Source organism: Diplotaxodon limnothrissa, linkage group LG12 (genome assembly GCF_057381915.1).
Source record: "Diplotaxodon limnothrissa isolate DT_005_m linkage group LG12, D_limnothrissa_male_GT1.1, whole genome shotgun sequence".
In the NCBI taxonomy this organism is placed as follows: Eukaryota; Metazoa; Chordata; class Actinopteri; order Cichliformes; family Cichlidae; genus Diplotaxodon; species Diplotaxodon limnothrissa.
The window spans coordinates 31,169,900-31,184,424 of NC_140607.1; the positions used below are offsets into that span (position 1 = coordinate 31,169,900).

The 14,525-nt window shown below is 37.6% G+C and overlaps 1 protein-coding gene across 2 annotated transcripts; it reads right to left on the minus strand.

The window, feature by feature from the left end:
- Window positions 1–1,578: 1,578 nt before the first annotated feature.
- Window positions 1,579–10,708, minus strand: prlrb (prolactin receptor b). Of its 2 annotated transcripts, none has more exons than XM_085368653.1 (8): window positions 10,621–10,708; window positions 8,348–8,484; window positions 7,332–7,491; window positions 4,622–4,785; window positions 2,793–2,931; window positions 2,573–2,669; window positions 2,416–2,485; window positions 1,579–2,319 (listed from the first exon to the last, which is right to left on the minus strand). In XM_085368653.1, the coding sequence occupies exons 1-8, from the start codon at window positions 10,697–10,699 to the stop codon at window positions 1,579–1,581; spliced, it is 1,587 nt and encodes a 528-aa protein (XP_085224779.1). In that variant the 5' UTR covers window positions 10,700–10,708. The 2 variants fall into 2 exon arrangements, with proteins under 2 accessions (XP_085224779.1, XP_085224778.1); XM_085368652.1 differs by having other exon boundaries at window positions 7,332–7,495; window positions 8,352–8,484; window positions 10,621–10,699.
- Between the last annotated feature and the right edge of the window lie 3,817 nt (window positions 10,709–14,525).

A 14,525-nucleotide genomic window follows, 5' to 3' on the forward strand; every position in this document is an offset into this window, starting at 1 on the left:
GACCTGCTCTGCCACCTGAGCTACAGCCACCCCAAGGTCACATTTGTCATTTTACAGGCAATAACCTGTGACTGGTGATGGATTGTGAGCTGGATGAGCCGATACATCTTTGACATTCAGGTTTTGGTATATAAAAATTTATTTAAATTAAAAAAAAAAAAATAGATATATCTATATCTATATATCTCACCTTTTTTGAGGTGAATGTAAGCTAGTTCATACATGAACCAGTTCTGAAAAAAAATGAAATGTATGGTAGCCAAATGCTCCTTTAGACCATAGAGAGTATTTAAGATTCAGGCAGAGAAGAAAAATGAACAAACAATGATTTTTCCATATTTTATTATGTCATCTCTGTTAACCCATTTGAACTCTGCTCCCTCTGATCTCGCTCTCTCTCCCCATCTCTCTAATTGAGTGTTTAAAACAAACAAACACACACAACAAAAGTTTCTTTTAAATTCCACATGTAATTAGCTTGTTTACATGCGTAATGCATAAGTATTACCTATCTGGAAGTCCTTGTATTATGTTACAAGATGCATTTTAAAAATCTAATTATAAATTTACATCAGTAAAACAAATCTATTCTTTAAGTCTGAAGCTTTTTTAATGATACCATATCTTGTAAAATAATCACTTGATTAGACTAGGCACAGGTTCATATGCAGATTTGCTTGTCAGTTACAGCACAGTATGCCACCACTTTAAAAAAAATAAATAAAAATGTGCCAATAATATTGCGTTGTAATGACTTTAGAAACCTGGATATGCTCTTTGTGTACATTCTTGATAATGAAACAGACCACAATTTACCTTCCAGAGGCAAAAAAAAAAAAAACAAAAACAAAAAATGAAAACAGTAACTGTAAAGCCATCAAGCAACAGTCTCTTTGCCAACAAGCCTTAAATGATTAAACTTGGGTTACTTTACTTAGCTATACCACAAATTAAGCATTCTACTAATAATGTTTTGAAAGCTTGACATGGCTAATGTAATATAAGAGTTGACTTAAAAGCAATTCAGTCATGCTGTACTCGGACACATCATGCTTTGAGCTAAAAGCAGGGATTTGATGTTTAGCTGGTATAGTCTCGATCTATTTCAGCATAACTTTGGCAATACTAATTTCTACTAAACACAAATTACACCTGAGGTTTTTGCAGGTATTAATTGGTAAACCACAGTATTAGCCAAATCTGGTTGAAAAGAATCCATTCACTGGATGTTACTCAAAACAAAAAGTCAGCCCCCAGATAACTCGAGATGAAACAGAGCACTATCATTCTCATGGATGTTTGGACAAAATGCGCAAATCCAATGAGCACATGTCAAACTGTTCTACTGAATAAGGACAAACTTTTACCTGCTGTTGGTGCAAGTATAATTTATACTCAGTAGCCCAAGTACCCCTGGACCAGAGATGGTATATTTTATGGTTTTTACGAATGTCTGTACCAACCGTACATCCAACGAGAACAGCAAAAATATAGACTATTCACAGCTTTGATTCAACAGTAAGTAATGATGAATGTCTGCTGTCACCTTATAATAGCATTTTTATATGATAAAAAGTTTTAGATTACAGCTGGTGGAGGGACAGTATCTACATATTCACAACCAACTAGTTGTGGGCACACTCCCATTTCACTGTGCCCAGTCATATGAAGATTTTTTGGCTTCTGATTGACCCAGTCTATGTAGCCTTTAGCCTTAAAAGAAGCGTTAACTGACTCACTGTGTTTCTCCAGGAAAACCACGTTGTCACTATTCACTTCTTTCACCATGCTGTAGTTATCAGGCACACTGCCTTCTTGTCCCTGTGTGTCCAGAGTATGGGGAATATTTTCTTTCTTCATGATTAAAATATTGTCACCATTTACCTCGTTCACTCTGCTGTAGTCTGCTTCCTGCATGTGCTCATGTCTCGGAATATCCACATAACCACAGATTCCAAACGGTTGGAAGATCTTCTCAGTGACACCTTTTAGCTGATTTGCCTTCTCATCATTTAAAACGTTTGCACTTGAGCATTTAGTAAGAAGCTGCGACGACTCTGTCTTATCTGAACTCTCCTCTGAGGAAGACTCGCTGTCTTTTGGAAAGTGATCCACTTCACTTGTCTCCTTAGATTGGACTTCTGAGTCTAATGCCATGGCAAGTGGCAGAATGAATATTTTCTTTTTCTCCAATGGCAAATACGAGGTTTCTTTATCAGACACGATCAGGTAATCCTCTTTCTGGTCCTTCCAGGGTATCATAACAGGAAATCTCTGGTTGAGAAGCATGGCATTAATGACATCTTCAGATTGGCCGCTCTGCAAAGGTTAATAGAGTATATTATTATCAGCACCAAAACAATGGGGCTTTTTTTGTGTGTGCATATTCTAGAAGCAGAATGGAGAAGCAATCACCTTGAGAAGTTGAACATCAACTCCTCTTATCTTTGGACTAGGGACAGGGGGCAGAATATACTTCTTCACACTGAGAAAGAAAACAGTCATGAGTCAAGTCTTCACATCTTGTCTTCATGTAAAATAGAGTGATTTAGACTTTATATCAGATACATACGTTTTTCTCTTCAGGATCAAGATAATCATTGCCGCAAGCAATGGAATTAGACAGAGGCTGAAAACCAGTATCCAAAAGGAATTGTCCTTGCGAGAAACTGAATTTTGTTTTTAAAAAAAAAAAAAAAAAAAAAAAAAAAGAGGCACATTTTTATTAATCTTTAACTGTTAGCACTTGCCAATATGTTGTAAAGAAGGCGTAAAGGGCTTTCGGGACTTACAGTTAGGGACTTTGACAAAGGTAGTGTTGCTCCACTCACTCCAGCTATTGTCTATTGCACAGCGCACTTCAACCATGTACACCACCCCAAGATCAATGCTGTAAATGGTGAAATGTGTTTGTGTTTCTGACGCGTAATTCTAGAAAGAAAGAGGAAAAGAAATCACAAAACATTTGACTTCTACTACTGTTAAGATCACCTTTGGACTAAATGAGAGTTAAAAATACATTTGTTTACTTTGAAATAAAACAATTTAACCATAAAATTTATGGTTAAACTGCAGTATACTGATTTACTGATTAATCGTGTGTGACAGGTTATACCACAACTTTATTCTTCACATGACAGTAAAAGGTTGTTTAATGATTTCCTATTTGGGCTGGTGCAGTTCATTCCAGAGCCTGATTTCATGCTTGACTTGCCAACATGGATTCATCATCTGACAGAGGAGATAATCGCTACTAGCCAAGACTGCTAAAAGTTAGACCTAAAATTAATTTTGTGATTGCATTAATTTTCAAAATGTAACATTTTGAGGTTTCAACTCATAATGGGTAACATGTTAAGCTTTCACTGTGTGGCTTTCTGTTTTTTTGGATAGAAAATCTAAATGGTAATAATAATAATAATACTTAATTTACTTTAAACTTGGAGTTTAATTTGATTTCACATTTAATTCTAAAATGTTATGTCGGTTTGATTTGTATATTTGTTAAAAGGTTTGCATAAAATTAATGTTGGTCAAACTTAGAAGTGACTTCTAAGAAGAAGTAACTTTTAGACTTGATTGGCATTCAGATCCACAGATTTTTGAAAGTTATTTACAATTTTCACATACAATCAATACAAACAGGAAGCGTGCGCTGTGTCAGTTTGAAGGTTTTATATACAGAGACATTTAAAAAAAAAAAAAAAAAAAAAAATCTAGTCCTTTCCAGGTTTTAAAACTGGGTAAACACAACCTCAGATACAGCAGCAGGTGACATATTACACCATGTCACTATTTATTCAACAAAAACTAAGCCAAAAGGCAGAGGCAGTGTGTGAAAAACACAAGGTCATGCATAACTTGAAGCAATCATTTTCCGTATGACTTTATCAGGCTCTCACCTCATTGTGGAGGAACTTTGGCCCACTTCTCTTTATTGCATTGCTTAAGTTCACTGAGTTTTGCGGTCATTCATTTATGCATGGCTCTCTTTTAAGGTACCGCCACGGCATTTCAGTCAGGTTGAGGTCTGAACGTTGACTGGGCCATTGCAATACCTTAATTTTTTTCGTTTGAAGTTATTTTGTAGTAGATTTGCCACTGTGCTTGGGATAACTAGACCTCATCAATTGACTAAATGAAGTTTCACGGAAAAATATAAAAATATTGATAAATCATGTATCTTAAAAAACAAAAAAAGAAAAGTAACATTTAGAAGCCCCCCTGAAAATGCATACAAACAAATCACAGCTTGGCTGCCTTAGGAAAACAAATACAAATCTTTAAAATTAATACTACTACTATAACAACAACAACAACAACAACAACCACCTCCTCTACTGATAATACCAATAATAACTATTATTGTCATTTCGGAAACTTGTTTCCTTATATATGGTGGGGGAGGGTTAGCATGTAGATAGTATCCAAATAGCATGAAGAGTCTACAAAACTGTTTGTTCTGAACAATTATAATTTACTAACATACACACAGTGGTGAGAACAAAATAGGTTGGCACATGTTTCATTCATCCAATGGTAATTTTCCATGGGGACTCATTTTTGGCACAGTGTAAGAACGTTTCCATGCAATATTAGAGAAGCTCTGTCAGCCACTCACCTTCCATATTTTGCTCTTGTCTGGTTTGACTCTCAGTTGATTCTTCAGAGTGACCCATCCTGACTTTGTGTCTATGTTAGACGGTGTATGCCATTGGATGGTGAGGTGTGGGCTGTCCTCTATGTTGACCACCACTGTAACATTTTCAGGTGCAAAGGGCTTCACTGTTCATCAATAGAGAGAAACAGAGACTGTGATGCTGTTTATCAGGTACAAACTTAGTTCAGTATATTTGCATGCCAACATTTGGTATTTGGCACTAAAAGCAAAATGAAATTAAGTTTTATGAGAAGAGCATTAACTTTAGTTTGTTTACATATTGAAATTTTGAACTAGGCTGAAAAAAGTGATTGTATTTTTTTTGTCATTTTGCCTTTATCCAATAACACCAGCGTAGATACAGATGGGCATGTTGGAGTGAGGAGTGACTTTACACAAGGTTCTTGGTGTCCAAGAGTTAACCCACAGTTTGTGCGTTTACTGTCAAGCTATCAGGTAGGGCTGTTAAAGTGAGGCAAAAATCATAATCGTAAATATTTTGGTCTCTAGCAAGCTCATTTAACAAAATTACTTCCTGACTTCATCTCAGCCTATCCATAACATCCTCTTCTGTTCATTTATTGCTTTTTAAGCTGTACTATTATAATTTATTGTTACAATGAACTCTCTGAAAAGCCTTCAACATGGCCAGAATGCAGCAGCCCAGGTTTTAGTCTGACCTGCGACCCATTGCTGCACCCCCACCCACTCACCCTTTCCTGTCTTCACTACTCCACTATCCAATAATAGAATAGGAGCCAGAGCCTTCAGCTTCCAGGCCCCTCTTCTGGAACCAGCTCCCAGTGTGAATCTCTACTTTTAACATTAGGATTAAAACTTTCCTTTTTGATAAAGCATATAGTTAGGGCTGGATCAGGCGACACAGAATGCTCCCAATAGGTTTATTCGGCTAGAAGGTTTCCCATGATGTTTCTTCTTCACTCACTTCTTTTATACAAAACCCTGCATTTAATCGTTAGTTATTAATGTCTTGTTCTCTTCCACAGCATGTCTTTTGTCCATTCTCCCTCCTAACCAGTTGCAGCAGATTGCTGCCCCTCCCTGAGCCTGGCTCAGCTGGAGGTTTCTTCCTGTTAAAAGTGAGTTTTTTTATTCCCACTATCACCACCTGCTTGCTCATAAGAGGTTGTCTGATTGTTGGGGGCCATCTCTGTATTATTATAGGGTCTTTACCTTACAATGTAAAGTGCCTTGAGTTAATTGTTGTTGTGATTTTGAGCCATGTAAATGAAACTGAATTGAACTGAATGAACTGATTTAGAAAAAAACAAAAAAAACAAACAAAAAAAACCACTCTAGTGCATAAAATGTAATCATAATTTAGCAAATGAAGAGTCCGATACTCTATATTTTCTCGTGCTACTCAACAGAAACCCTACACCCATGATTTGTTTGCAGGCAAACATGTGAAACAACCAACCAGCAGACTAGCATTGCCTCCCCTATGGCCACACCTCTACTTTGGTTTGCAGCTGCCCTATTCAGAAACCAGCATGTTGATCTGTGCTTAATCTCATGCATGGGTGCTTGTAAAGTGTGTTTTCTGAGGCCAAAAACCCTCCACAACTAATGCAGTGAAATTACTGTTTGCTTACAGGACAGGACGCAGATACCGCTCTGCCTGTATAACCCCAACAAAAGGTGTGAAATTTGATGCTGGAGTATACAGAAGTTTTGCTGTGCACAAACCAGTTCCACCTCATTCTGTTCAGGTTTTTATTTGCGGCTCATGTATGTCACTCAGTACTTTTCCATTCCTCACCAGCCTCAAGAAGGCAGTCTGGGCAATAAAACTGTGCCAATCATTAGCTCAGTCCGTACAGATTTTTGTGTTACTCCTGTTCTGACACAAATATATTTTGATCTGAGCAGATTATTATTATTAACATTTTAAAAGTTTTTAATTCTGAATGAGAAAGTTTGAAGTGACCCTTAATCATTACCAGAAAATCCTAATTATATCAACAAGCTTCAGTGTTGTAAAATAATAACCTGTGTAGCTAAAGAAAGGTCAGCGTGATTTATAGTTTAGTGCACAGTACAGTGATAGGCCAAAAGCAATCATATTTTAAATGATCATTACAACCCATCCATCCATTTGCTTCCGCTTATCCTTTTCAGGGTCGCAGGGGGCGCTGGAGCCTATCCCAGCTGTCATAGGGCGAGAGGCAGGATACACCCTGGACAGGTCGCCAGTCTGTCGCAGGGCCAACACACAGGGACAGACAACCACTTGCACTCTCATTCACTCGCACATTCACACCTAGTGGCAATTTGGATTATCCAATTAACCTATCCCCACAAGCTGCATGTCTTTGGGCGGTGGGAGGAAGCCGGAGTACCGGAGGTAACCCATGCAAACACGGGGAGAACATGCAAACTCCACACAGAAAGACCCCGGCCTGATGGTGGAATTGAACTCAGGACCTTCTTGCTGTGCAGCAACAGTGCTAACCACCGTGCCACCATTACAACCCAGAAAATAAAAAAATAAATAAACTTTGAGGATATTTTTAGTACAAGAATGCTTTACAGAAATTATATATGCTCATATTTCTATTTTTAATGGTTTCTGTTTATCACAAAACAATCAAAAATCATGTTTGATTTATATATTTCATGTAAATTATTTAAAACTAGAAAAACTTACCAATGTTCATCAAGTCAAAAGTAAGGGGGTCTGAAGAAGTATTCCCCAGGGCATTGGAGGCCTCCACAATCACAGTGTACTCGACCCAGATAGAGGTCTTGCTAAAGAAACAGGAGTTACTTCCAGCTTTGTGGTAGTCCGGACACTGGCGCATATTCTCCTGACTGCACATGAACAAAATACATGTCATCACCGATCACTGCAATGTGACTTCAGTTGCATCTCCTAAGAAATGAATAATTGGATTTTCTGATGAGTCTGTAAGCATGTACAGTCATTTCTATTGCACCTTACTATCATATTCTATGGGCTTAAGCATTAAGTGTATCTCACATACTCAAGTTTGCCCAGTTTGGAATCAATCAATTAACCCAATATGCGTGTTAAGTGATTGATGATTCAAAATTAGCAAAGAAAAAAGAAAAAAAAAAAAAACACACTTAAAAATATCATATAATATCCTTATTATTTATAGTAAAGACAACTACTGGAAACCTAAATGATAATATGAGCTGGTTAGCATGTTATTATATTATATTCTTCGCTGGGATGACTAATGATTTAGAATGTCACCAAGTCAGGGCTTCACAAACACACAAACATCTTCGAGATCCATCCTCTCAGGACCATGACTCAGTTTTGTGGCATTTCATCTGTGAAGATTCTTGAAATGCTAGTGCTAGGATTTAGCTAGAGAAATGTGGGTCATTTGGGTGAGCCACGTCTACGTTGGTGTACTTGCACAGCCACAAAGATTTGTGCTCAGCTCACAAGGGTGTGAAAAGAGACCCAGTAGTTTCCCCACATTTACTTATCTAGCACCACGTACAACTAAACAACACCTTTACTATTTCTCAACGCGGGTGATAAAGAATTTGAAACTTCATGGAGTATCTGGTAGCGTGGGGTGAAGATAAATACACTATGCCGTACTTAAAACTCCAGTTTGATTCCAGCGGAGGACCCACAATCTCTATTGTGTAAAATAACAAGAAAACAGACTTGGTAGGTTAAACTAACCCTTCTGTCTTATAGTAGAGGTGATGCACAGTGGGCAGCCCTCCATCAGAGCCTGGGGTCCACCAGCAGAAAAAAGTCTCCTTGTCGGGGGACCTGCAGCCAAGTTTGTCTGGTTTTTCTGGTGGAGACATGCCTGGCAACACACGTGACAAAGAGACATCAGCTTCCAATAAACAATATGATAAAAAAAACTTGGCACAGTTATTTAAAGGACAGCATTCACTTATCTCAGGTAAGTGAACGTTGTCTCTTACCTTTGATAACTTATCTTAGTTTCACTCATCCACCCAGAGTTTATTCATTTAAGCTGTGCTCACAGCAACTCAACCTGTGACCATTTGAAATGGCATTTTCTATAATGTTTATTTAGACATAAAACTCCACAGTGATTGGTGGAAAAATTTGTCAAAAATAGTTTAATAGGTTTCTTGATACTTAAGTGACAAAGCTAGGGAGGCAAGGTGGGGACAGTCAGTATATAGGACAAAGGTATTGAATGTGAAGGTTCCAGAGAGGAGGAAAAGAAGAAGACCACAGAGAAGATTAATGGATATAGTCATTGACATGCATGTGGTTGGTGTGACAGAGGAGGATGTTAGGGAACGGGTGAAATGGAGGCAGACCCATAAAAGGAGCAACTAAAAGAATAATATTAAGAAAAAACAATAATAAAATCTGTATATGACTGGGTCATTCTCATGTTCAAGCACAGGGCATAGTGGTCTGGAATCTCAGTAAACTCCGTCATCATTAGACTGAAAAAGCACAAGATTGTTTCTATAAATGTAGGACAGATTGATAGATGTGGGTTGAGACTGAGAAAATGAAAGAGAAGACAAATAAAATCAGAGCTGTTAGCCAACAGGAGCACAGTAGGTGGACATCCTGGGAGGCTGTTATCGAAGGGCTGTTATGAGAACACATATGGTGGATGCCCCAAGCAAGGCTGTGCATCATTATCAAGGCTATGTAGGAGGCCTAGAGGAGAGCTACCACCTTGCAGCACGTTTTCTAGAAGGAAGCAGTAACATAGGCCTGATATGAGGGTCCTGTATAACCTAACTGAAAGCAATAAGGCTGGAAGCAAACAGAGAGCATGATAACATCAGAGTGCCTGATCCTGTTTGTCAGGCAAAGAGGTGGGGCTCAGATTTGCAGTTGGAGGTGTTGGCAACTACTGTGGCTTGAAAGGAAATAGAACATGAGCTCAATACAAAATCAAAATTACCACAACAGAAAACCACAACCTCACTATGGTAACATATCTACCACTACCATGCCTGCTCTGTGGGAAAAGGGAAAATTACTGAGGACTGCCAGATGTGGGCTCATGAACAGAGTGTGGGGTGTTGGAATTGCGATGACAGACTCCATGCTGATAAATGCTCTCAAATATCTGGTGGAGGAGGCACAACAAGGGAGCTTCTGGCTCAAAAGAAAGGATAAAGTGAGGGTAAAACTCCTACTGCTCGAGAGCAGGAGCCCAGAAATGTCCAGCTGCTAGACGTAACATGGCTACGGAAAGTAGGCAGAATTGAAACCACTAATATCAAACATAACTTCATTTCATTTTATTCGTGGACTTTAATGTTTGCAAAGATTCACAGTTAATCTTCAGACTGATTTAATGTAGAGACACAGTTATTAGTCTGTACATTAAATCTTGCCTGGATTCAGTGTTTTCAAACTGAGATTTTAACCATTGCTGCTTTTTGTTAGATTACAAATAACAGAATAACACACCAGAGAAAACTTATTTAAGTAAAAAAAAAAAGGTGTTTCGTTTTAATTTTTAAATGTAATTATTCAGGATAATGAGCACCGAATATCCTTTTACAAAAAAAAAAAAATCCAAAACTATCTGCATTTTATAGTCTGTAGGCCACTAGCACTAAAGGCCCAGTTTTGGACCATGATGTAGTCGTTTACTCTGTACACCAGCACAGTGGATTTTAGTCAAGCTGTGATTGAAGTGCAGACTTTCAGCTTTAATTCAAAGGGTTTAACAAAAGAATCACATTGAGGTTTGGGTGTTACAGCCACTTTTATGTATGTCACCAATTTTCAGAGGTTCAAAAATAATTTGATAATTTGCCCAGTGATGGATGTTTCTTTATCAATCCTCTCAGCATGACGTCAAAAGAGATGTAGGAGCAATACTTCTGTTAAACCCCATGCATTAACACTAAAACGTCTATACTTCAGCTGAAATGTCGTCTAACCGTAAGTAAATATTCTGAGCGAATCGAGCCTCAGTGATTTAACTTACTGTTGCATTCTGCAGCTAATGCCAGCAGCAGGAGCAGCAATGGCAGCCTGAGATGCTTCACCATCCTGGCACAAGCCATCACACTCTGTGACAGGGAAGTGACATCACAAGCAAGTGGCAATGGTGTGATACGAGCTTGAGGCAGAATGTCTTGTTGTTACCTGAAACAAGCAGATATGGTGGGAAAACAGCAAACACAACCAATAATACCAGTTTTTCATTTACATATACGGGTCAGTAACAATTTTCATATGGTTATCAAACGTTAAAATGAACTGTTAATAATTGGCTGGCAATATCATCAGCTGTAATCAAGGACTTCAAACATTATATGAGTGTTTTAGTAAATAAATAAACTGAAAGTGTGATGTTAGATTCATTTTGCTCATTTCAAAAGCAAAGTGGATTTGCCAGAAATTGCCAGACAAAACGTGAAAAAGAGTTTGAAACATGCCGTTTGGTGTTAAGCAAATTTTACATTGTCTAAAAAAAATGCTGGAGATGAATACGTTAATATGTGTGTAGGGGATTTTAAAAAAGTCATCTAATTCACAAACACGCACTTTGGACTGTTTATGCACTTCCTTATTCCTGAGAGATACTTTGATAAAGATTACACACAGAAACAAAGTACGCACAATTATGTTGGAAATGCTTGATGAATAACTGCACGTCACTGCAAACTGCTGCACGGCTTTTCTACATGGACTGGAAATTTACTGAAGCTCAGCTCAGTGGGAACTCAGACACCAAAGTAGTTTTCTGCCACCTTAACATGCTTGATGCAATCAGTCACCACAGGAAGTGTAGGAAACCGTCTTTTACTGGTTACCAACCTGTAATGTACAGAATATCGCAAAGGGGCCACACCTTTTCCCTTTTTGTAATTTGTGTTGTTTTGCTCAGCACAAACAGAGACAACAAGCTCCTTTTTTCCCTGCTGTGACACCCATTCTGACAAGTTTTAACAGGATCGCTCAGTGGAGCAAGTCTTGGATCGGGCTTATGTCTCAATTACATGCCAAAATTAAAACCCAAAGCTAAATACTCTATTTGGCAATCAGAATAAACATTTGGTCTGGGAGTAAACCTATCCTATCTTGAATCTAGTATAACGTATATATTTTAATATTCTTCTAATGAAGTACATATAATATTCTACATGTTTAAAGATAAGTGAAAAAAAATTGCATTATTATGCTGTATTTAAAGTGCAAAAATATAAGAATGTTTGGCAAGACGCATGCTGAAAAACTGTTACTAGGGTAACACACAACAGCATAGATGTTCAGTCAACACTCTGTATAAATATAGGCCTAATAATTTGTACCTAAGGATATAAACTGTACTATATGTATAATATTTATTATGTGTACTAATACTGATTAACTAATTGCTTCCTTTTATTACTATCAGATTTTTTGTGTTAAAGCGGAAGAAATAACTTTTTTTTAAAAACCCACATTAAATTCAGAAAAAAAAAAATCATGTGGATTTACGCGCTTTATACCCTCAGCTACTCAGTGATAGGAAGCCTGATTAATACCCTGCATTGCATTACATAGCACATTTAGGTTTTCATTTTCTGTAGACCAACCTGCGAGCACACAACACGCACAGAATCCATTACCAAAGAATTACATGCAGCCCTATCAGGTGTGATATTTACCAGGAAGCCGCGGGGGGAAAAAAACACACAAATAAGTACAACTAAAGGTTAGTAGAGGGTTAATAGACGCGCTCTGGCGTTCACTCACCACTTTATGATCTTGGCAGCTATGTTTATCATCGATATTTATCGGACGTTGACGGGTACAGAACAAAAAAGGTAGCCTTCTTCAGTCATGACACAAAGCCAAACGAGCTCCAGACGAGCTCCGCACACCTGGCAACCAATGCGCCTAACACCCCAGGTATGACCACAAATAAGGAAGAGAGGTGTCTCGTTAGTAGTCGGGGGAGGGGCTTATTGTCGTCACGACATACCCACCTGAGTACGAGCGAGAGAGTAAACACAGCGAGATGTCTCACTTCACTTAATTCCCTGAAAGTGCCAGCAGTAATGGTAACTGGCTGGTTAGTAACAGGTTTAAAGGGCAGTCTTCATACCTTCATGATGTTTTATTGGTATTTTAGCAAATTTAGCTACATTTTTTTAATGTTCCTATAATGGTTAATCCACCAGTATGCACACGCATATCAAAGCTACTCCAAAATATTTTAATGCTTTGATTATTTTGTTATCCACGAGTTTATATTTACAGTTAAAAAAAAGGCAGAAAAAATTGTAAAACACATTATTTTTGCATTTTGGTGTAAAAACGTGAATTCAGTTTGTTACTTGCCTAATAAAAACAAAACCATTTAAAAATTTTAAACAGGTCTTTGGCAGATTTCTAAAAATATTCACGTTTTCTTGTTTTATTTTATTGTTGTATATATACACTGTGTACACTGTACTTTTTTGCCTGAATATTTGCCTGCAGTGACTCATCAAGATGCATAAACTCAGTCAGAGCGAGAGCAGCACACCTGTCTCACATTTTCTCTTAAAATATATTGCTGTCATGTTTTACAGGTCACATGAAGAAAAGGTTGTAAACTCAAGAAAGTTACAGTAGAGTTTTTTGAGCGACCTCCTCTTGTACCTAACACTTTCTCTTCCGTTTACCATTTCTGTGATAGATTAATATTTCTGCACCTATTTCATTATTTTAAATAGCCAACAAACATAAAATGAAGAAATGAACGAGGGGTGTAGAAAACAGAATTAAACAGATACTGGTTACAAGCTTATAAAAGCTTGTTTCAAAACCCTAAATTGTTCGAGTGAGTATATGAGGGTCATGACTAGGTTTGTTATCAGATAAACACTAATCATCACACATTCACATGGGTTTGTTGAATGATGTTAGGGAATTTTGATTTCACTAACATCATTATGTAAATTATAAGGCCTTCAGTATGAGAGCAACATTCTAAATGTTGAAATTTGTAATAAAATTCAATAATCACACTGTTGCTGTAAAATAAAAATATATTAACATACACCCCACACTAACTCTTTTGTTACCATGAACACAGAATTTGTTTTTTTAATTCAGTCCCATATACATCTCCTTGTTGGTGTTAATTCTCTGATGTAGATTTAGCCGTAGCTACTTTTGGTCTTACTTTAGGATTTGGCAACAAAAAGTAAAATATAGAATCTCACCAGCCTTATCTTTGAATTTTACTTCAAGCATCCATCTGTGCGGTATTGTTGATTTCTAGATGGCTTGTACACTGTTTGCTGCAAACAGGTGCAGCTGTCTTCCAGTGACGACAACCTCTATTTTGGAATATGAAAGGGTTAAGTACAACAGGTGAAATGATGTTATGGGGATGCTCTCGTCTGATATGGAGGTGTGGACGTTCCTCTTTGTCCACCATCATCAGTGTTGTTATTTTTTAGGGGCACTGGTCAAGGACAGACTACAGATCACCATGTCCACAAAGGTTTTCTGGAGTTCACTTAAGCAGCTCCTTGCTAACAAACAAATGACGTGAAACCTGATCAGAGTGTGCACAAGTTTCACGTTGTTTCACTTGTATTTTATGAAAAATACAAGCTCCCTTAAGCCTGCTGCCATTAATAGCATCATAATAGCACTAACACATTTTAAAAAAAAGTTCAGATGGGGGAAAATGGTAGAAAAGCAATTGGAACATCTGCAACTAATCAGGTTAATTGGCAACTGGTGAGTAACATGCATGGGCATCAAAAAAGCACCTTAAATAGGCAGAGCTTCCAAAAGTAAAAATGGGCAGAGGGTCACCATTTTACGAAAAAAAAACTGTCCACAAATTGTGGAATAATTTTAGAATAATGTTCCTCAATGTAAAATTGAAAAACTTATCCCATC